The sequence below is a fragment of the Anoplopoma fimbria genome, chromosome 8 (assembly GCF_027596085.1).
Source record: "Anoplopoma fimbria isolate UVic2021 breed Golden Eagle Sablefish chromosome 8, Afim_UVic_2022, whole genome shotgun sequence".
NCBI classification, from domain to species: Eukaryota; Metazoa; Chordata; class Actinopteri; order Perciformes; family Anoplopomatidae; genus Anoplopoma; species Anoplopoma fimbria.
In genome coordinates this window covers 6,514,564-6,538,308 of record NC_072456.1, presented here as the reverse complement: position 1 = coordinate 6,538,308, position 23,745 = coordinate 6,514,564, and the positions used below count along the sequence as shown (strand labels likewise).

Here is a 23,745-nt window from a genome sequence, read left to right as displayed (position 1 = left end):
GCTCAATTGTAATTGCTGCGGCCCTCACTGGGGGCCCGTCTCAGCAGTGGCTAGACATCAACACTGCACCTTTAATTATGTTTTGCTGATACTAATGTTCTCTATACTTAAGTACAATTTTGTATTCTTGCCTTTTAATAAGGCTTACTCTTCTTTATATTGTGATGTTTATTATTTTAATAAAATAAAAGACCTGATGACAATTCTTATACTGCTAATGTTGTTGACACACAGAATCGCTGCTAACACACGTGAACAAAACTTCTCAGCCGAGATATAATTCCACCTTCGACCAGTCCCACCTCCGAAGGCCAGAGAGCCCACTGTGTTGTGCGTGCAGAGTTGTTAGTAGAGAATGTGTCTAAAATGCATGTGAATGTGTGTGCAGTGAGCTGAGTGAGTATGCATCGCCGCACACACTTTAATGCATGAGGCCGATCTGCTGCTCATTTATATTTATCTGCAGCACATATGTGTGCATCCGGACACACAGCTGTTCTAGTGTGTGTAATCAAACACTCACAGATTTTTAACATGCAGCAGCGTGTTGTGTTGTTTCAAGTGTTTGCAAACAGTTTGAGTGAATGTACTTATGGTTGATGTTCGGTATGAAGCAGCAGCTCTGCCATTTAAGTGTGAAAACGGACAGTAGCAGTAAGAAGCTGTCAAAGCTTTTAGTTCAGGCTATTGGGCAGAGAATGTGTACACACACACACACACACACACACACACACACACACACACACACACACACACACACACACACACACACACACACACACACACACACACACACACACACACACACACACACACACACACACACACACACACACTTAGCTCCTGTCATTGAGGATATTGACATGGTGATCAAGTGGAATCAAGGATTATCTTAACCTTCGCCCTGCTGCTCCCCAGACTCCACAAACATACAGGAGGCTCCATCACAGTAAGGATTATGGAGGATCAAATCTGACTTATTAATAACTATAAACATTAATGAACAAATTGAAACATAGGTCAAAGAAATCAGGTTATTCAAATTTAACTTTACAAATGAGTGATAAATAAAGTCCACATCCAATTTTGATTGTAACAATCATAAAATTAAGACTTTATTTCCATAAAAGACTAAATGTGACAAAGTCCAACGAAAGGGAAATGTATGTTTTGATGACAGCAAAAGAAAACAATATAGAATATTTAGCTCTTGCAGTACTAGAAACATTTTTTTTTCTTCTAAAAATCAACTCTCATTGACAACACTGTCTTTGTCAACTTGCCTTTCTGTCAGGTTGGAAAAATACAAGTGAATAAAGAAAGAAGTGAATGTAGAATCAGGTTTTGCTGTACACCGTTTGTACACATTGTGAAGTTTTGTTGTATTACTATGATTCACATGGGGATGTAAACAATGACCTTCAGGTTCAAGAAAAAAAATAATTGCAAGAGAAATGTAAATAGGAAATACATTGCTATTTCATAGAACAAAGTTACTGAGCAGAAACATCTGTTTTATCAAGTTTTGTGTTTTCAGTATTGTTGATTTTTTGGGGAGATGTGGTCCATATGAGCTCTAGTACATTTATATCAGTGTTGAAGGTGTCAACCAAATAGATTAAGACCCATCTTTTCAAGTAGTTGTGGTACAGTTGTAATTGGACTTTCTTGTGGTTTGGTTGTGGTGAGCAAGCAAAGCAGACCAACACGGTAGTTTTGTTGGCCATACCTAACCACAGAGTTTTGTTGGGCAGGTGAACTTTGAACCATAGTAAACCTACGTTGGAAGTTTATTTGTAAAACAAACTTTGTGCATGTAACAAGCTGAAACTGTGTGTCTCCTGTGAACACGAGCACTTACTTTGAAATGATACTATGCATGTTATGAGTGGAAACTTAACACACCGTCCCTGAGATCAAAACTGACCCTAGAGCGTACTCAGAGCGTAGTATTTCACAAGTTGGGAGAAGAAATGTGTTGTCTGAGCATATCGGACTTCGAAACAGGAGGCCAGAGTACATGTCCTGTCACTGACTTGCATTTTTGTCTAAACTTAACGAGTTGCTGAGCACAGATAAGATTTGCAATTTGCAGATTTAAAATGTATATATTTTACATACATGCATACAAACAAACATGCATACATACATATATATTGCAAGTTATCTTCATTGCAATCTGTAATGATTGAAATGATCATTTTGGCAACTCATGGCCTCCGTACTCTTACCTCTCACCACATACTTACTGTATTCTTATACAGAACATATTCATTACTATATACATAACCTCATGTAAACATGGCATGAATTGGTCTACTTGATTCTTTCCTTGTCTTTTTCTGTAACCCTGCTTATTACTCCTCCCTCGCTCCAAATACCCTTACATTATGTCAACCCCTCCCACACCCTCGTCCTCTCCCACCATATCTCCCCCTCCTCATCTCTCTCTCTCTGTCTCACTCCGCCTCTGACACCCTGATCAATTCCCCATCAAATCCTAATGCTGCGGTTTAACTCAAGTGTGGCATCTTAATTAGAACGATAACTGCACACTGTCAGGGTCATCGACTCCGCCGGCCGCCAACCAATGCTTCTCATCGACAGACTGCCAGCGCTCAGAGAGGCACTGAAAGCTGGGGACAGATAGACAGAGGGGGGACAGAGAGGGATGGATGGACAGGGACAGAGAGAAGGGAACAGACAGACGGAGAGTAAGGGGTGAGTAAAAAGAAGGCCGTTTATATGTTTAAATGAGAGAGAGTGGGGTTTGTTTTCGAGGGAGAGGACGGACTGAAGGTGACTAAAAGAGAAGAGAGTGTCTGGAGGGAATAAAACAACCTGAAGATGTTTCATTGTTCTGTCAACCTCGTGTCCTCAGCAGCACATGACTGTCCCTGTCAACCTCTACTGCTTTGGGACTAAATGACAGCCTGCAAAGCCTCATATAAGATCTAAATGAATGTGTGTGTTTTGTTTTTTAAGATGAAAGAAAAAGCAAATAACAGGGAGGAATGAAGGAAGACAGAAATGAAGGGAAAGAGTAGCATAAGGACAGGGAAGGAAAGGAAACAAAACAAGGAAGAAAAATAAAGTAATTGAAAAAATTAAGAAAACAGATTGAAAGGAAAGAAATTAATAAGAATATAAGACAGAGCAGAATAAAGGAAGGAAACAGGGAGAACATTTAAGGACACAAGGAAGAAGGAAATTAAAGAAAAGGAAATAAAGATAAAAGAATTAGGGGAGAGGCATAATGTAAGAAAAGGAAAGGGGACAAAAGGAATGGAAATAGTAGAAGGGAAAAGAAGAAGAAAGGGTAAGGGTATCATATTTAAACCCTGCTGTTTTTTTATCACTGTAATAATATATTTTCTCCGATAAGTAATATAATAATAAGGCACACAGTTATTGACAAGAAAGACAGAAATGAAATGAAATGTCAAAGACCGTTAAACAGATGCAGTCACAGGTCCTCCACAAACATACACACACACACACACACACACTCACTCACAGGGAATTCCCTCTTGTTCAACCTGTCAAGTGGCGATTTGTCCTCCCTTGTTTTTTTTCAGAGAGGACAGGAAGAAGAAGTCGAGTGAGAAAGAGAGAAAAAAGAGGGAGACATGAGGAGCGAGTTTCCCTTTTTATGTGACAAATAAAGAAATCAATAAATCATTGTAGGGCCTTTGACAGGTTGTGGTGAGGAGGGGCCGTTGGTTCCTCATGGACTATTTATGAAGCTGTCGCCGCCGTCTCCCTCCCTCTCTCTCTCTCCTCTCTCTCTCTCTCTCTCTCTCTCTCTCTCTCTCTCTCTCTCTTTGTGTTGGCTGGTTGGAGGTTGGTTGGTGAGCAAGAGTACTGTCTGAAATATTTAAATGTTTGCGTGCGCTTCACACCAGACCTGTGGCCCCACGGAGGGGCCGAGCGGCTATACGTGAGGGGGAGGAGGAGAGTCAAAGATTGAGTTCATGTTCATGTTCAGATTCATGTTTGGTATTGTGAGATTCATAGTCATGACCACAAGCAGTCATCCTGATTTATGCAGCTACAGATAACAATGTTTCTTGAACTTGTTAAATCTTGATTTTCCTCTTCACTTTCTCCTTGTGTCGTTTAAAGGTTACACATTTGTTCAGCATTGTTTTGCAATATGGCGGCATTCGTCTATTCTAGCTTGGTTCAACTCCTCAGCTGGACTATGTGATGTTTATGCCGCATCCACTCAATATTGTCAAGACCGTAAAGCAGCTGAGCGGCAAACAACACATTGTTGTCAGCCTTTGACTTGTAAATCTGATATCAGATGTTTCTCCCAATGGTTGAAAAGACCTACAGGAGCATCAACAAACAGCTAACAGCATTTGCAATTTTAACTGTAATAGAATCAATTTAACAAAAGGAGCCATACACTATTTGTTTATATCTGGTTTCACTTGTTGAAGAATATACACAAACATAACACAATCCTAATATTAAATATTAATCAAGTGTGACTGCAAGACATGCAGATCAACGTCATCTCACCACTTGGGCCTCCAGCCGTTTGTATAGTGTCTTGATGCAGAAGGTTGGCACAACGTTAACGATGTTAAAACGGTGGCGGTCAACGTTGGAGCACATGGTTAGCGTTGTGAAATGGTGAAGGATAGGTTTGGGCAAAAAAAAACACTTAGTTAGGATTAGAAAACACTTCATGGTTTGGCTTGGAATAAATAAGCTTGATACGTAACGTATCTACGAACATAACGGCAGTATTTTTTTTTACGTTTTTTTGGGACGTTGGAGCTGAGAGCTACAGTGGCCAGAGACAGGAAGCAAGACACAGACTTACTTGATTTTGGCCTTTTCTTGGATTTGTTGACAATTGTAAAATAAAGAATAAATACAGCTTTACCCTTTAAGATAACATTTTGTGTGTTTGAACAATGGTAAAATGGTAAATGGTAAATGGACTGTACTTGTATAGCGCTTTTCTAGTCTTCCGACCACTCAAAGCGCTTTTACATTACTAATCATTCACCCTTTCATACCCATTCATACACTGATGACAGGGGCTACCATGCAAGGTGCCACCTGCCCATCAGGGTCTCTCTAATCATTCACACCCATTCATACACCGATGGCACAGCCTTTGGGAGCAACTCAGGGTTAAGTGTCTTGCCCAAGGACACATCGACATGGACTGCCGGAGCCAGGGATCGAACCGCCGATCCTCTGATTGGAGGATGACCCTGCTCTCCACTGAGCCACAGCCGCCCCTAATGCCCAATGCTTGTCTGTGTAATGACGCAGCGTTGGGTAGAAGCTCCTTCTCTCAGAGCTCAGCTGAGTCCCTCTGTGTCTCTAAGTAAGCCTTGAATGGGCATTAGTATTAATGTATTAGATTAATGAATTAGAGTTTAGATCCAGAGGAGGTCTCTGACTAAGAGTACAGTGTCCTTAACCTGCTGTAATCCAGCTATTACAGGCAGATTATCCTGATTATAACACCAGTACAGGCTCAAAAGGCCCTGAGCTTCAATTACAAAGAAGGGTTGGTTTAAAAATTTGTCAGTTTTTACTTTGGGATAATCCCTAAATGAGAGTCATTATCCAGTACAACCTGCACTGGATTTGTTCACTGTCTGCTGTGCCACACTTTTATTTTTTAGTCATTTGAATTGATCTGAGATGAGTAGTTGAAAATCAATTCAAGACGTCACATTGGACACTGGGAGGTTGTTATTTTCACAGCCACCGTTCTTAGTGCTTATTCTGAAGCTGTCCTGGGTCTTTGCCAACATTCATGCCAGTCTTGGAGACTCCAACACCAAGTAAATTTTGCATCCTTTCCATACTTAAGATAACTAGTTACCATCTTTGTTTAATATCTGTGGCCACCATTTGGATAGCTTTGCTGATCATTGTGTGTTTTTGCTGTTAAATCAATATAGCCTAAGAGTTAACTTGTAAAATTAAAATGATGCTTGTCATAGATTCTCTTTTATTCAGGAAAATTTTATGGTGATGGTCAATTTTTACTTATTTCATTTTACTAATATAAAGCTTTAATATTCTTTTATTTTCATAGGGCTAATTTTAAAGATTTAATACCTATAAATTACTGCATGACAAGATATTATCATTATTATCCCTATTTATCCTAAGCAGGCTTGCAAAGCCAGTCCCTATGGGCTTTTAATACATTGCTGTTACTGTGGTTTACTTTTGGCTACAGTTATATTCACTCTGTGTCAACACATGCAGACATCCCCATCCACAAACACCTTTTAATGGCAATGAAGGGGAACCTTAAAGCTACAGCATGCAATTACATCTAAGACAATAGTGTGCTTCCAGCTATATGTCAACAGTTTATGTTAATCCCTTTAACACAACAATGTCCCTGTTCACAAAGCAAGCTCCATTAAGAAATGGTTTTCTCAGTCTGGTGTGGAAGAACTTTACCAGAACCAGACTTCAACCACGTCCAACTGTTCTTTTGTCTGAATGGGTGCAAATCCCTGCAGCCAGGTTCTTAAATTAGTTGTGAGAAGGATGTTACAGCGGCACATTAATGCCCATGGTGTTGAATTTGGATGTTCAGATGGGAGTAATTGGTGTCCAGTATATTCCCTTTCTAAACTCATAAAAAACTTCTGTAAAATATCTTGTCTTTCTTTCTTGTGTAACCGCTGAAGCCCTAATGTGTGCAGTGCACAGTGTGTTTGTGTGTGTGTGTGTGTGTGTGTGTGTGTGTGTGTGTGTGTGTGTGTGTGTGTGTGTGTGTGTGTGTGTGTGTGTGTGTGTGTGTGTGTGTGTGTGTGTGTGTGTGTGTGTGTGAATAAGAGAGAGTGCAAACAGTAGATGAAGCAGTCTGAGAGCTTGCGGCAATGCTGAGATTTAAACTCATTCTGTCTACGGCTCCATCAGATAACGAGCTGAATCAGCATGCACTGAGGATATGCACAGAGTGGGACACTCACACACACACACGCACACACAAACACACACACACGCACACACACACACACACACACACACACACACACACACACATTTTAACACACACAGAGAGAGTTAAAGTGAGCATACATCTGACATTCTTAGAGATACAGGAGGAAGGCGAGGACTGACACCAGGCGTTATAATGAGCAGGAGTCCCTTTACAGACACAACTGTCACTTCATCCTCATCCCTCCATTGTTTTTTTCCACTTCACTCTCCTCTGTTATGTCTCGCTCTCATCCTATCTCCTCTCTCTAATGCAGGGGGGCCCAACATTGGATTGGGGGGCCTACACACAATAATTGTGAGAGGGTCATAAGATGATTAAATGTGTAAAAATGTCACTTTTTCTTAGAAACCAAACAAAGGTAAGTTCACATTCAATGTTTCTCACCAAAACACATTGTGTGTATCCATGAGACCAAACTATCCACGTCAAAAAGTATACAAAGGTTGGCTGGGGTCCGATTGACATAAATTTCATCATCATAGGGTATACGTGTACATCAACATGCCGTCTATTTAAAATAGAAATAGAATACATTTAGCCTTTAAAATCAAATTGAATTAGTGTGTTGAACCTGTAAATTATTTTTGAACCACTAGTAAAATGTTTGCTTTTTTTCTGGCACTTTAAGGACTTTTTGTTGATGTTAGCTTGAAGTTTGAGATAAGAAATTGTGGTGTTTTTTTTTACTTATACCTTCATAAAAAAGCTTTATGTATTTTTCTTGTAGAGTAGGTGTGCATTTGTACTTATTGACATCTAAAAAACTAAACATTAAAATGGCTGTCTATACCACTTAAATGTTGTGAGCCTGTGTTCTAATGGTTCCCATCCTCCATATAAACTCTCTTACTCCATCACTGCTCCTCATCCTCTCTCCTTCCTCCATCATTTTCCTCCTTCTCGCCCAGTCTTGTTTTCTGCCTCTCTGTTAGCGCTCCTGCTGTATCGCTTTCAGAACCCTGCTGTCAGTGCTAACCACACTGTGACCCTGCTGACCCCTCTTATATCCGCTGCCTTATCTCCACCAACCCACCACAGCACCCTGCACCTCAGCCCTCACCACATACTACGCTGCTACCTCTCCCCATGGAGGAAGAGGAGGAGGAGGAGGAGGAGGGAGGCGGTTAGTGACGCGCTGAGCTTCAGGCCTGTCCCTGCTCATTTCAGGTTAGCCCGTCTGCATTAGCACCAGCCAAAGTGACAGCTGTCAGCGCCACTGAGCGCGCTCCAGATGCTCCCCCTCCATCCGTCCTTGGAACGTGGCCAGGACGAAGGAGAGGAGAGGTGAGAGGAGAGGGGAGGAAAAAACAAAGAGATGTTAGGAAACAAGATTGAGTAGACTAGAAGAACGATGAGCAGAAAAAGACAAGGATTTGTAATAAAAGGAGAGAAGTGGAAACAAAAGAAGAGAAAACAAGATCTAAGGAAAGGAAATCAGAAAAGGCGAAAAGAGAAGGAAGGAGGAAACAAGAAAATAAAATAATGATAAGAAAGAAAGAAAACATAGGAAAGTAGGGAAGAAAGGCAAGAGAACACACTGGAGAAAATTCGATTTTAAGGAAGAGGAAAGTAAAGGAAGAAGAGGTGAAGAGAAAATAAAAGAAAGAATGGAAGTGAGGAAAGGAGACAAAAAGGAGGTGTGAGGAAAGGAAACAGGGATAGGATTAAAAGAAGAAAGAGAAAGAAGAAATTTAGAGGAGAATACAGAGGGAAAGGGGAGTTGAGAAAAAAAGAGAAGAAAGAGAGAAGAGAAAAGAAAAACGAGAGATGAGGAGAGAAAAGTAAGATGCAAGCGAGGAGGAGGAAGCAGGAAAGGACAAGGACAGATACATACATTAGTGGAGGAAGCAAGGAGAGAGAGCAAGGAGATAAAAGAGGAGAAAAGTAGGCAAAGAAAAAGAAGAAATAAAGGAGAAGATATGAAAGAGTGGAGGAAACAAGGAAAGGCGAGAAAGGAAAGACTTAAAGCAAGATGAAACAAGAGTGAAATTAAAAAGTGACAACACAGTGACACTGAACCTTTTTTTATCCACATTTTGGGAAAATATTAAGGATTAGGGGCGTAGAAGCAAGTTACCACTTATCAATACTTTGTTAAGCAAAAATAACCGTAAGATGTGTTTGTTCTGTTTTTCAGGACAGTTGTGACCTCTCTGTGGTGTCAGGCTGTTGTTATGTGAACCTGCTGGTCTGCCATGGCCCCTCCGTGGCCCCTCAGAGCCCCGCCGGGGTTTGTATGCGAGCAGCGTCGCCTTCTGGTCGGAGGAAGAGCTGCAGCCCAGCGGCAGCACCGGCAGTCTGCCGCAGTGCTCTGTGTCTCTGGTCGGGGCTCACCAGTGGACATCACACCGGTCCGTTTCCACCGAGCGCGGAGGAACGAGGAGAAAAGCAAAACTGTTTAGGTGAGACAAACAAACGAACTGTGACTGCTTATTTACTGTGAACGTCAGCTTTATCTTTGGGTTTGAATATTTTTTTTATTTGTTTATTTTCTATCTTCGTGAGCTTGAAAAAAAAAAAAAGTGTGCGTGAGTTTGAAAAAAATAAATCGAAGAAAACATAAATCAAACTTGTTTGGTCTTTGTGGTTTAAGAAACACACGCATAACTGCTGTTTATGCAGCTGATGGGACATTACGTTCTCATCTATAACATTTTTAATTTGCGTGTCATATAGTTAGATATTCTAGTGTGTGATTCTGATTCTGATTCACGTGTATGTAAGATCAGTAAATCCTAAAGACTACATTTTGTAAATTATTTTTGTCATATTTTAATAATATTAACTCTAGTAATTGATTAGGATTTAACTTGACCTGTTGCTAAATTTAAAAACACATAAAAACTTAGAAATATGGTCCATTAGTACGTTATTACAGTGTTTATGTATTTCAATAATAATAGTTTTTAAAGATGTCATTTAATTTGAATTTTGAAAACTTTAAATCTGACGAGTGAATTGAGATCCAACTGAAGCTGTAGGCAACTTAATTTACAACCTCAGTCTGAGTATTTAGTTTTTTCAGATTTTGGGGGGGCTAAAATAAGACTTGATGTTTAATCTCATTTTAAAGCAAATAGGTGGATAGCGTCCACGTCCAACCTAGGTTTGGTAAAGACCAGGTGCAGGACCAAAATATCACACAAAGAAAAATAATGTTTTGAACTGACAAAGACCTTCATAGAGGAAATGTTTCACCACTTGAAAAAAATAAAATAAATAATTTGAGTCTCGCAAATTCAGTGTGCAGCAGACTTCTTCTCTTTTTCCATAATCTTGCTTTCTGCTTAGAATCATCCAGCATCTGTACTGTTCTCTATGGTTCTCTGTGTGCTGCTGGTTCAGTGTTTGAATCTTTTTTTAACGTAAACGCAAAAAGATGAATTTGTTCTGAGCCAGAAAAGAAGCTTCTGTAGTCATGCCAGATAGAGAAGATTGATAAGTGCCATAAAAATCAAGCGCATAAGCCCCTCACCTCAAATACTCCTTATATCCTGGGTGTGTCATTTATGTTTTGGGGATCTCATAATGATTTAAAGATGTAGAGATTGTGTGTTTGCATGATCATTGTGTAATGCAGGGTCAGAGGTTGAGTTAATTATCAACATGAAGACCTGAAACCTGGAGATAAAACTGCAAAATGTTCAGATTTCATTCAACCTTCTAAGCTCGTCAAAGTGTTCAGCATAAAGTGAGTGATGCCCGTCACAGGATGCCTTAATAACTCTGTGCATGAATAAATAACACACACATACATATACACACACATACATACAGAGCTATCGGCTGAGCAGCAGAGTGGGTGTCTTGATTCCTAGACAGACACACTCATGCACTTTTAATGGGATCCCTCTCTAAAACGATGGGATTCCTCTGCCAAGCTCAACCCTTTTTCACTGAGTGTGTATGTGAGTGAGTGCTTATCCGTGTGTATGAATGTGTGTGTGTGTTTGTGTGTGTGCAGGAGGTGTGGAAAAGGGTCATCCACTGGCCCAGGGGTGCGATTTCAGCTTGCCGGAGGGAGGGTAAGTGAGTGGTCCCAAGACCCCGAAAGACCCCAAGGCTTGAAATCAAACCTCATAACACACGTTCCACACTCAAACCGATGCCAACATGCAAGACTGAGACTGCACATGAAAATATCACTGAGCTGCTATTACACACAGCAGAATAGTTTTTTAAACTTGGTGAAAAAAACATGCATTTTGAGCCGTTTCACATTAATACAGCCTCGGTTAAACCCCACTGATCAGCTGGAGGTTCTGTCATTACAGATGCTTCTGCAGCTATAAACATTGTCAAAACCCAAATAACTTTATTTTAAATCCCAGTAAAAATCCCAAATATGTCAGGCTAAATTTTGGGGAATTATTTTATACAATAATGCACATTTTAGCACTTCCTATCATTACATATGAGCTTCATCGGCAGATGGAGTTTGCCAAGCTGTCATGTTGATGTGGATGTGATGTAAATTTTATTTTTTCTCAGTATAAAAAGGGAATAAATTCACAGTTGCTGCAAGCTTTTTGAGTTTAACATTTTTCAGTTTGCACAACGTTGACAGATTCTAAGGTGAATATGAAGATTTAGGAGGTTAACCAAAAAATGTCAGAAGTCATGTATTTAATCTGGATATTAATATCTGCTTCCTAGGCTGCACAATACATCCTTGCTATTCTGATATAATTTACTTTTTTACCTCCTAAACTCCTGATAACCCCATGTAGCTTTCTTTAAGATCCGAAAAATCTTCTTGTTTCTACACAGGCAACACTACCTATATTCTGTAACTGCTTCTACGTACTAACTGAAAGTCAACAATGCGCATGAAACACCTTTTTGATGAATAGCTTATTTGTTTTGTTTCCTTTTCTTTATAATTGAGCTTGACATATTTGGTGTCTTTGTGGAATCTGTACTGGAACTTGAAATAAAGTTTGAGGATTTGAAGTTTTACTGCTCAACATGACTTAGTTGTTTTTTAATAGTTGGAGACTTTCTTTGTAGATCTAAAGAAACAAAAGCTGTAGGGGCCATGCTCTTTATCAAGTTATCAATTTTTTCTTGAATAATCAGTCAATCATTTCATATACATAAAATTGCCAACATAATAAAAATAACAGTAGTAAAATTGAAATATTGAGGTTATGAGTCCAACTTTTCCCAACTAAAACACCCTTAATACATTTTTGACAAGCTACCAACCAACCTTTGTGCAGTTTCCGTGGTATTACCTGGAACCAGATAATGTTCAATTAATCAATTCAATTTAAAAAAATTCTCAAAAATGTTGTTTATTAATTTTCCATCATTTCAGCTCAGTTTGTGATGATATACTCATACCTTAAAAGGTCCAGTGTGTTCATTTCTGATCTGTATTTGGTTAACTTCCTTTAATTATTATTATCAAGATTTGCACCAAATATTTCAGCTTTGAAAATCAGATTTTCACATCTATTGTTCTGAAGCAAAACAAGGTTGCATTGTGTGTCTGTGTGTGTGTGTGTGTGTGTGTGTGTGTGTGTGTGTGTGTGTGTGTGTGTGTGTGTGTGTGTGTGTGTGTGTGTGTGTGTGTGTGATTTTTTAAAATACTTTGGGGGAAGCAGATTAAATAAAAAATGAAATGATAAAGCAGCTGTTCCATATTTATTACATGGAAGGCACTTAAAGGCTGAACACAGGAAATCTGTGCGTGTGTGTCGGCTGTTGTGTTACATGTCTGAGAACGTAGGGGCAGTGTACCAAATGTTTGTGGTTTTTGCTTTTGCTTTATTTATTTATTCATTTATTTATTTGTTCTCTGGTGAGCGGGATTACCTCTGAATTATGGAACAGTCCCCTTTCTCTCCTTAAGTAAAAAATAACATCTGTCCGGCAAATGGAGAGCTTAGTGTTTTTCTATAATTAATGGTAAAAGCCTCCAGAGCCGCACATAAAATATACATCCTCCATGCAGGACCCCCATGACAAAGAGAGAGAGAGAGAGAGAGAGAGAGAGAGAGAGAGAGAGAGAGATAGGGTGGACGAGGAGGAGAAGGAGGAGGAGGAGGGCAGCTGGTCAGTGAGAGGAAATGAAAAAAACAGAAGCAGAGAGTAGATTTAAGAAAGCTGTCAGTGTCTGGAGATGTGTTTATAGTTCAATATATACAATACACAAAACAACAACAACGTGAATTAATTCTAGTGACATTCTCCCATAGTAGTTGTTTGTTTGGTAAGAATTTATCTTGATTTTATTTCTTAAATCAACCATTATTATTCTGGGTATAAATGTGTAGATTCTGCTTTGTTTTATGCAGTTATTAAAGTCAAATCTAAAGTCAAATTCTTACAAAACAATTATTTTATCATGTTAAGTTTACCAAAATAAAAATTAAGAATATTGTTCTTAGTTTAGGAGACATCTGTAGTTCAGATTGACAGATCAATAACAGTGGAGAAATGACTGTGTTACCAACATAAAAGTCACTCTGAGAATTTTAATTGAAATGAAAAGATTACAGCATCAGAGCTCAGGTCTAAAATATGTTAAATCAAGGAAAGGCCACTGGATCATTTTAAGGAGTGACATCTGTTTGCTATGGAGTCTAACATAAATGGTAATGGTAAATGGACTGTACTTGTATAGCGCTTTTCTAGTCTTCCGACCACTCAAAGCGCTTTTACATTACTAATCATTCACCCATTCACACCCATTCATACACTGATGACAGGAGCTACCATGCCACCTGACCATCAGGACCCTAACTAACATTCATACACATTCATACACCGCAGGAACAGCCTGCGGGAGCAATTTGGGGTTAAGTGTCTTGCCGAAGGACACATCGACATGGACTGCCGGAGCCAGGGATCGAACCGCCGATCCTCTGATTGGGGGACGACCCTGCTCTCCACTGAGCCACAGCCGCCCTAAAACTGACCTACCATTTGTTACTCCCTTTGTGTTTGTATGCACTCCTGTACAGGTACAGCTGACATCCTGAGGACAGTGAGAGCGTCTCATTCAGACAAAAATTCAGTCAAGATTTTTTTAAATACTCAAGTCCTGACACCTGAATGTTGCTTTTATGGATACAATAGAAAGGTAACCAGTTATTCTTACAGTATAACTATTTAAGTGTTTACAGAAACAAACCATAAACATGAACTCAGCAGAGTGCAGATCTCTGCCAGGTCAGTCTGGGGACATATGGGCGGGAACAGGGAATGCAGGACAGGCTGTGTGTGCAGCGTGTATGCATGACAGTCGTGGAATAAAAGGGAGAGAATATATAGGTTACACTACCACAGGACACGGCTGCTAACAGCTTGGTAGCTCTCTTTTCAGTGATAATAGTCACAGCATGAGAATAGGCGCCCGTTGCAGTCAGCAATCAGTTATATTTGTCATTTGCAAATCATTATGTTGATCACTTGTGGGCCCATACCAGCCGGTTAAGAGAAGTCAGCAGTCAATGAGGGTATAAAACAGTCAATAAAATTGTTTTTTCAAAAGTTGTGAATCACCAACACCATTTGAGGTATTTGAGCACACATCCATATATGAGCACAAGAAAGGAAAAGCTGATGGGTCCAGTAGTGCGCCAAAATTAGCTGCGGACAAACAGATATACACACTTGTACACAATCGAACGCATAATCCCTGGTGGAGATTGTTGGATGGAAGCAAAAAAATAAAAAACGCTTCCTTAAAACAAAGATTGTGGTCATTTAACTGGTACACCAACTTAAATGTGGTAACACTTTCCTAAAACAACCACCTCTTGCAAAATACTGTTGGTACACTGTTTTCACCAGCAGGTCAACGTGTATCAGGGACAGAAACTCACCCGATACATGGGATGATGATTAAAAAGGCAGGGCGGTCGTCTCCTGTCATCATGTGAACCTTAAGTTAAGTCCATACACACGCACTCACAGTCATTCTGTGCTGACCATCATGTCAATGTGATGTGCTTGTCATCTGGACTTTAGTAAAGAATCCCAGTTACGATCTAGGCCTACATTTAGATATTTTTGTCCTGATCCACACGTTTTTGAATTACTTTTGGTATAAAAACCAACCATCATAATGTGGGGATTCTGCAGTTCCATAATTACAGAAAAATCTAACATGGAGCTACATCATTGGAATTAGAAACTTACATTGAGCATACATTGAATAACAAAACAATAAAAAAGACAGCGGGAAAAAATATTGCTGTTCAAATTGTATCTTTGTGTAACACATTCAATTATATTATCTGTGCTGAGTTGTAGAACAGCTGCCATGTATGCACACATAAACACATGCACATCAGCCACCATCATCATCTGCTGGGAACCAGATGTAGGGTGAACAGCTCCCAGCTGCTTTGGTTATTGATAATGATTGGCTGTGGAAAGTAAACACAGAAGCACTCAGACGGTCATCAGGGAAACACATGTCATAAAATGTATAGCCAGTGTGGTATCTGTTAGAGCACACACACACACACACACACACACACACACACACACACACACACACACACACACATATGCATACAGACGGCTGAAAAGATGAGTGCATCAGTAAGTGACTCTGGAGAGTTGGAGCAGATTGTTTACTGTAGCCTACTTATCTGCTCATTTATTTATTTGTCAATCGGAGCTGTGTTTGTGGAGGTAGATTGCTGCAGTGATTCACAGTGTTCAGATATCAGTGAGGAGCAGCTTTCATGCATGTGTAAATATTCAGACAGTTCTCAATGAAGAGTCATAGTGACCTCCAGTGGTCTCAACATATCAAGACAACATTGAAACAGCTGTGGCATATTTTAAGTTGTTAATTATTCACTTTTATATCTTGTTTTTTGTGAAATATATTCTGAAATCACCGAAAGTGTCATTAAGAATGTGTACATGTGTGTTTTGTGTGCTTTTGTTCTTGGTCTGTTTTTCCTGGTTCCCTATGGGTAAATAAAGACGGTGTACCTTCTATCTTATCTTTGCTCATCAGAATCCTTCAGTCCATTGTAGGCTCATTATGTTTTGTTTTAACGAGAAAAAAAACCCATTTCAAACGTGGCGTAACAGTAAAAGCATAATTAAATGCTGTGTCGCCTTCGTCGGAACCAATGTTTGAAAGCCGTTACCCGCCGGAGCACTATAGATGCAGGACGGAGGCGATGGAAAGATGGCGGCGGCCGTGGTGCAAATGGCATGTTTGTACCGGGGGATGTTAGCGGTCAGGGCCACTGGCATTAGAACGATGATCCCCGGGCTGGTCCCGTCGCAATTCCGAGCCTTCTCGCTGCGGAAGGAGCCGGAACTGGAGGAGAACCCGTACTTCAGCAAGTACCAGGACAAGATCCAGAAGCTTCGCAGGTCAGTAGCTAGCTACTAGCCACACAGCATAACCCCTGCTCTATCCCAATCTCCTTTAGACAAATCTTACATTTAAAAGTAATTCGATTATTGACAGGTGTAAATACTAGTAAGGCTATCCGAAATGATTTCATAGAAATTCCAATGAGATTATGACATTTCCGGCTAACATTTAAACCATCAAGCAGTGTGTATGCTCATTAAATAATAACATTAACATCTGACTCGCCTGTATTCTCTCATTAGTTTTATTTGTAAGGTTTCACAAACATTGCACCTTCTGTGGAAGTTTATGGATTAATTGGAACGTCAATTGTACCCCGTATTTAACACTAGACCCCTTTGATTCACAGGTCTATGAGAGGATGGAGGGGTTATTTTTGAAGTATCTATTTTGACTATTTGATTAGGCCCCTCCCCTTGACATGTCCACCTAATCTGTGAGTTGGTGAATTACTTTTCAAAATGATATCTGTGGTCAAAGACGGTCTAAATATGTTCATGTTATTAAACATGAACTCTTTCTGCCAAATCCAGAAACTAGAGTGCTAAAACTCACATTTGTTATGTCATCGAGTTTTAAATGTGAAGCAACTCCATAGACAATTAATTGGGAAATGTGTTATAGTTTACACAGAGCATCCAGAGGAATGTTAAAGTATGGGTACATTTTTTTTGTTTCAGAACTGAGAAAACTACTTCTACAACTACTCATTTGGATATAAAAAAACCCAAAATCATTCTGTGGTTCAACAAAATCAGTCTCCCACTCATTGACTATTGAGCGGCTCCAGACTTAATACTAGATGAGATCACAAGGTGGAGACTCTTTGGTTTTTGGCATTGCGAGTAAGTTGCTCACTTTCCCGAATATCAATTAAACTTAAAGGCCATAAAAATAATACTTAGTTTAGTTGGTGTTTCCCTTTTTAAACAGACAAGTGATAGGGTTAAACTACTTTGCCAATTAGGCTTTTTGCTATAACTAAATCTTTGGATTATTGCCTTGATTATTCATTAGTTGCTCAAAAATACCAGTAATAAGTGGAAAAATGTAGGTCAAGTACCTTGTTTCTGACCAAACAAAACTCAACCCAACCCAAAAATATTGTATTCCCAGTGATTCAAAGCAGAGAGAGTGACTAAATCATCACATTTGAGAAGATTGGAACAGAAAAGGTATAGATTTTTGCCCAATAAACGACTTAAACAATTAAATTATTTAAAGGCAGGAACTTTTTAAGAACTCACCTGGTTGTGTGTAACTGAGATTTGAGAGTCAGCTTCTGAACACCAACAGCAATAATTACATGATCACTTTCCTGCTATCTAGGTTTTTTTAATCGATTTCCCCTTTGGCCTGAATATTTCAGCACCGTGGTTTTTGTATATATAGATATGAATGCTTTTAAGCAGCTGAGAATTAGAATTTTCAAAATGGCCCCTGTTCACCACTGAACTATTGTTCAACAGCTAGCAGGATACTCGGAGAGCGCAGACCTCCGGCAAAGCCAATCATTTCCAAAATTGAATTGGTTCTACCTTGGCCCTTGCTTCACCCTTCAAACAAGTTTGATTAAAGTCGGACCATTCATTTTTCATGGTCCCGCTTACAAACAGACAAACAAACCATACTGAAAACAACATAAACTCCTTGGCAGAGGTAATAATAGTTTGGCATTTCTAAATTAAAAACTGATGCACCTCAATGTTTCCTTCGTTTAAACATAGACCAGGTTTTGCCCCTTTAGCTGTTGAAAAACCACATTTTTCCTGCCTTTTTAGGAAACCCTTAAACTTGATGCAAAGTTAGAAATAAGCAATGAAAAAAATCACAAGTTGAATGTACGACATTTATACAAGATTAATTATATCTATTTAAACCTGATTGAAAATCATTTTGCAAGGTAATGAGTTTTCTTAAAATAATGGTCGGTAAAACATGACAAACCAGTAGAATGATGCTTCACCAAGCTGAGGACTCTTCTCTGAGAAGGTTTTAAAGCATTATGAGGAATGTTGGGAGTAATTTACTGAAGTAGAAGTATTATAGGCAGGTTTTTCTAAAACTGTAAGTTATTGCTGCATTTCACCTCATGAAAATGAAAAGGGATTTATCCTTTTGAAAGATGCTGGTGTTTCACTGATCTGATTTCTGACTTGTTCTCAGCGCCAAACCACAGGAGTACAAAGCCAAAATCGAGAACCGGCATGAGGCCAAGAAGGATGTGCTGGGACACTCAAAGCAGGCGGAGTTCGTCAGGCTCATGGAGCAGGAGGTGCGGTACGAACCAGGCTCAATACAGAGCAGAGAACACCATGACAATATTCTAAAAGTCCAGAAGTATCTAACAAATTAAAACAAGTTTTTAAGCACTTCGGTTGTTTTTTGTGCATTTTCGGATAGATTGTGAGATCACTGAACCAATGAAAGTCGTTATACTTTTGGACAAAACAATACTAATTTCTTCATATACGTGTGACGGCTCTTGAGCACAGAGTTATGAATGTGATGGCACTTCTGTTGTGGGAATCTTTGCAGTTGGAGAAAAAGGAAAAGATGGCTGCCAGTGATGGAGCATCAGGAGGTTTCACAAAGAACAAGGTGAGCAGATTAATCAGCCTTAATTTTACATTATATTTTACATTTCTTGTGTTTTATGGCTATATTCAGGACTCATCCATTTTTTTTATTATAAATGATACCAATTATATCTCAAAGTAATCACAAAAGCCTTGGCACAGTTCATCAAGTCAGAAATGATGTCCTTTAAAAGCAAATTTTCTGACTAATGGTTTTAAAAAAAACACCACTTAAGTATTTAATTGATGATGATGGACAACATTTTCATATTTTGCAAAGCTGAAACCAGCAAACTTTTTTTACTCAAATAATTAATTCGATATCAGAACTGGCACATTTAAATTGACTAATTGACCAATTGATTGTTTTGTCACGACTTTCGTAGATTTTTTTGTAATTCTTTCATCCCGTTCCATGGAATCTTGTCCGCAAACCAAACTTTCCCTTGTGAAACAGTTTAGTTTTTATTTAGCTCAGCGTTTGAACTGTTTTCCATGAGGCTTTTACAGAATAAACAAAATGTCAAATGAAATGTTTTCATTATTGATGATGAAGTTTGTTTTGGTAACATACTTTGTAATGTGTTGTTCTTCAGACACTGGGCTCCATCCTCGACCTGGAGAAGATCAGGGACATGAAAGCCGAGGAGATTGCTGAGGTGAGTCAGTGGAGGTCAGCCTCAGTCTCTAGCAGTGCACTTCAGTCACATTGTTTTCTGTGGTAGTTAAAACCAGTCAAAGCCATTTAGAACTGTTCTTTGTTTTGACCTTTTTGTTTTCTTCTCTCAGCTTTGGATGAAATATTATTCAACCAAAGACACAATCAGCGCCGTCATCCCGGTGAGTGTAACACCAGAGAACATGCTGACACAGCACAGAGTCTCTCAACATTTGACATTTAACGATGTCATCTAATATGTACCTTTCCCATGCTTGGCTTGGATTCACAAAATTAGGTTATTTTCTTGAACAATAAGTAATTTCATTTTGTTTATTTCTTCTGACATGTACCTCTTGTTTCAGAAGAGTAGTTTAGTTTTTTACTCTGGTAAAATTTGTTTCTACTTGTTAGCTTGTTAGTTATGGTGGACAATATTATTGTTAACAAGTATGAAACAAGTGATTAGTATCTGGTGCTAAACCAGATCCAATAGCACACCCCTAAATAGAATTGTCTTTATGCTGTTTCTCCTGAACTGTGATAGACAGTTTTTTAGATCGATCCATGAACACACTCTGTCACATGTTGAACTATGGAGCTAATATCCTGTCTTCTCTGTATTGCAGACACGGTTGTACGAGGTGATTTTGAGCAGATCAGAGTCGTGCAAGATGGTAAGATCACTGCTGCTCACACTGAAACATGATGAAAAGCAGCAAAAACTTAACTGGAGAAATGGGATTATTAGTTTCTCATTCTAACCACAAACAAGGGTTATTTTGTGAGCTCTCACCTTTTCTGCGGCACAAGACACAATTTCTCTTTCTGTGGTTTCCGTGTCCTCAGTTCCTCTACGCTTTGCCTCAGCGGGAGGGTTATGAGTTCTTCTTGGGTCAGTGGTCCGGACACGAGCTCCACTTCACCTCCCTCATCAACGTCCAGGTGAACCACTTCAAACTGCACCTTCACATGCTGCTGGGAAAGTCTGACACCATTTGGGCTTCTAGCAGCTCTGCTCTCATATGCTAACTTTATCCCAGTTGACAACATTTTCACTTTACACCAGCAACAATGAGTTGAAACAACTTCACAAATGCAACAAAAGATGCTTTTTCATCTTTGCTATAGCTTGAATGTGCAAAGTTATGAACACAAATCATATATTTTATGTACCTGATAGATGCATGATAACTGCAGTGTTACCTGGTTAACGAAGTCTTTTCTCCTTAATTCTTATCCGCAAAAGCTTTTTTGGGGTCATTGAAGGTTTAAAAAATAATAATTACAGAGCCCAGATAGGGTGATAATATTCCAAAAACAATGTATTTGTCATACACGAATCTATGACAAATTTACAATACAAAATATTTAAATTCTACAAAATAAAACTAATTTGTTTTTAATGCCCTGATATGCTGTATTAAGTATCAATCTGACAACTCCAGGATTTTTTTTTCTTTTGCAGACACTGCACTTTAGGTTTGGAAGTACATGTGTCTGTTTATGTATTTTAAAGTCTGGAATACAGTGAAGAGAGATCAGACAGTGACTAACATATCAAACACATTTCTTGAAAGACTTTTTTTTAAAATATAAAAACGAAAGGGTAATGACCAGGTCTTGATGAGTTTGAAAACGGCACAAAACCTTGAAAAATGAAGGACAAGTGTAGATGCAGAGGCAATCAACTCTAATTATTCAGAGATAAACATTATAGTTTGGATTTTTTTAAGTGGTGTTTATGAGGTCCATAGTTAATGTATTCACTACTATTGGCTAAAATATGTTTTGCTTCTGGCACGGCCACAGCAGTTCATTGCCAGCTTCTGTGCTGGTTCTCCTATGTGTGTGTGCTTCCCTCAAACTGGGAGTGTGCCGACTGTCATGTACTGTAGGTAATACACTGACTATGGACTAGAATGTCAAACAAAACCACTGGAAAAACTCATAAAGATCCCCTTAATTAAACACCAAAATTGTCGATTTATAAATAGACGTGTAAAATAACTGTATTTATTATGAAGACTCCTAGCTCATGATAACTGGAGGTGTTAATTGCAGTTTTTCTCTCCCTGTTGGTGTCTAGACGATAGGCGAACACGCTCCCAGTCAGCTGATCCTCTACCACTACCCGGACCTGAAGGATGAAAAGGGTGTGGTCCTCATGACTGCCGAGCTCGACCCCAAGTTCATAGTAAGTCCTTTAACTGTTTGGACTCGCGTGGCTTAAGGCTACGTACTAATTATTGGACCTTAATGGTATTTTTGCAAGTCTTTTCCCATAATTTACAGTCAACATACACTAAATGGTCTGCCCACATGATGCCATCATTTTGTGGAAAGCCTTGTGAGGGCAGCTGTAGCAGCAGTTTGATATTCATGGTTTTTGAATAACTTGTTTAACAATCAGATACAGGATTAATGTTATGTAATGTTAAAGTGTCTACATACTATTGACCATTATGCAAGACTCAAATATTGGGCACATGTTAACCTGTTTAGACCTCTTCTTCCCAGACCGTCCACCAGGCTCAGTGCTTGGCCAATCAGGTGCAGCTGTTCTACGGCACGCAGAGGGAGGAGACATACCGATTGGTCGAGACATTTAACCGCCAACCGGCAGACTTCAAACACATGTTGGTGATAGCGGAGCTGGAACAGAGCGGCTTGGGGTCGGCGGAGGCCTCCGGGGGATCGTAGATGAGTCCAACCATCTCTCCTACAGTCGGATTGTCACTTAATTTAAAGTGACAGAGTGAAATGTGCTTCTTTGCTCAGCACTTGCCATAAGGATACACGTATTCTTCATACTGGATAGCAGCGGCTATGATTCAGGCAAAAAAATTATTTAAAGGAAGATCATCAGTGTCTTTTGAACTCTGTCTGGGATCATCTGACATCAGATACACACCTTCATTGTACATACATTATCCCTAACCATAGGATAATGATGTGGTATTCATCAGTTCTATGATAAATATATATCCCACTGTGTCCTACCCTCATGTTAGACTGGACCAGAAGGACTTCATTGCCCCAGTACCTATCCCTGAAAACCCATTAGACGTTTAATAAATCATATTCCAAACCCAAAATCTTTGTATCTGACCGCTTTCATGCTGAAATATTGCCACACTTTACGTCTTGTGCTTGAAAAAAGCCTTTGGTGTGTCTTTTATACAAAGATCTCAAGCCAACACAAGACGGTGTTAAGTACTCCAGTTTTGGTTGTTATGAAGTACGTAATTGTAGGGGGGCATAAGCAGACCAGTTTCTTTTCATGCATAATTAAAGCAAATAATTGTAACCGACCCTGCACGTAATTCCCAAAGTGAGAGAGAGATACCGCGCAAAACTGAATGAAAATCAATTTAGTCCCAATCAACATTTACTGTTTGTCACCTGCCTTTTGAAAAATAGGACAGGTGATGGACTGTGTTATCTTTTGTAAAATTGTCAGTTAAAAATAGATATTTTTGCAGGTGGCCTTTTGGTAAAAGCACAGCTCCGGTGCCTGTGTCCTGTGGGTTTATTCTGTAATCTAGACATCTCTATCAAGTATAATTCCCTGTTTATTACAACTCAGTTATACAGCTAATTTGACTCTTTAGCCAATCAATTGCTAAAATGTGGGAACCTGTCTGCTCATCTTGTTTCTTGCTCCACCGATATTGTTTAGTAGCGATGCTGCTGTACAGATCTCCACTATAACCCAAGGTGTCTTATTGATGCTACCAGTGGGGGCATCAAAGTTGATTATCTGCACATTCTACACAATAGTGGCAATAGTAGGAGAGCCCTGTAGTGTTCAGCCTGCAGCAGTGTCTCGTAAGTGTAAAAGCATCCTCAGTGCCCAGCTGAGGATGTGGGGGGCTGCAGACAGTGAGGTGGGTCTTATCCAAGGAAACCAGTAACATTACTTCATAACAAATACGGTCCACAAGCTTCACTCAAAAGGTAAGAATGCATTCAAATACACATAAGTATTACCCAGATTCTCAGAAAGTGCATTACAGTAAATCCGACTGAACACTAGAGATGTTTTTTCTGGATAAGGTGACAGTTGGACCTGTGTATCTGTCTGCTTGCGCTGATGTTTTAATGCCCTCTAGTGGTCATAAATCATAGTGCACCACCCCTACAC

The 23,745-nt window shown here is 39.4% G+C and overlaps 1 protein-coding gene across 1 annotated transcript; it reads left to right on the top strand.

The window, feature by feature from the left end:
- The first annotated feature begins 16,123 nt into the window (after window positions 1–16,123).
- atpaf1 (ATP synthase mitochondrial F1 complex assembly factor 1) lies at window positions 16,124–22,715 on the top strand. Its single transcript, XM_054603056.1, has 9 exons — window positions 16,124–16,357; window positions 18,528–18,636; window positions 18,900–18,962; window positions 19,537–19,599; window positions 19,730–19,780; window positions 20,228–20,275; window positions 20,448–20,543; window positions 21,688–21,795; window positions 22,119–22,715. The coding sequence occupies exons 1-9, from the start codon at window positions 16,143–16,145 to the stop codon at window positions 22,299–22,301; spliced, it is 936 nt and encodes a 311-aa protein (XP_054459031.1). The 5' UTR covers window positions 16,124–16,142; the 3' UTR covers window positions 22,302–22,715.
- Window positions 22,716–23,745: the final 1,030 nt, after the last annotated feature.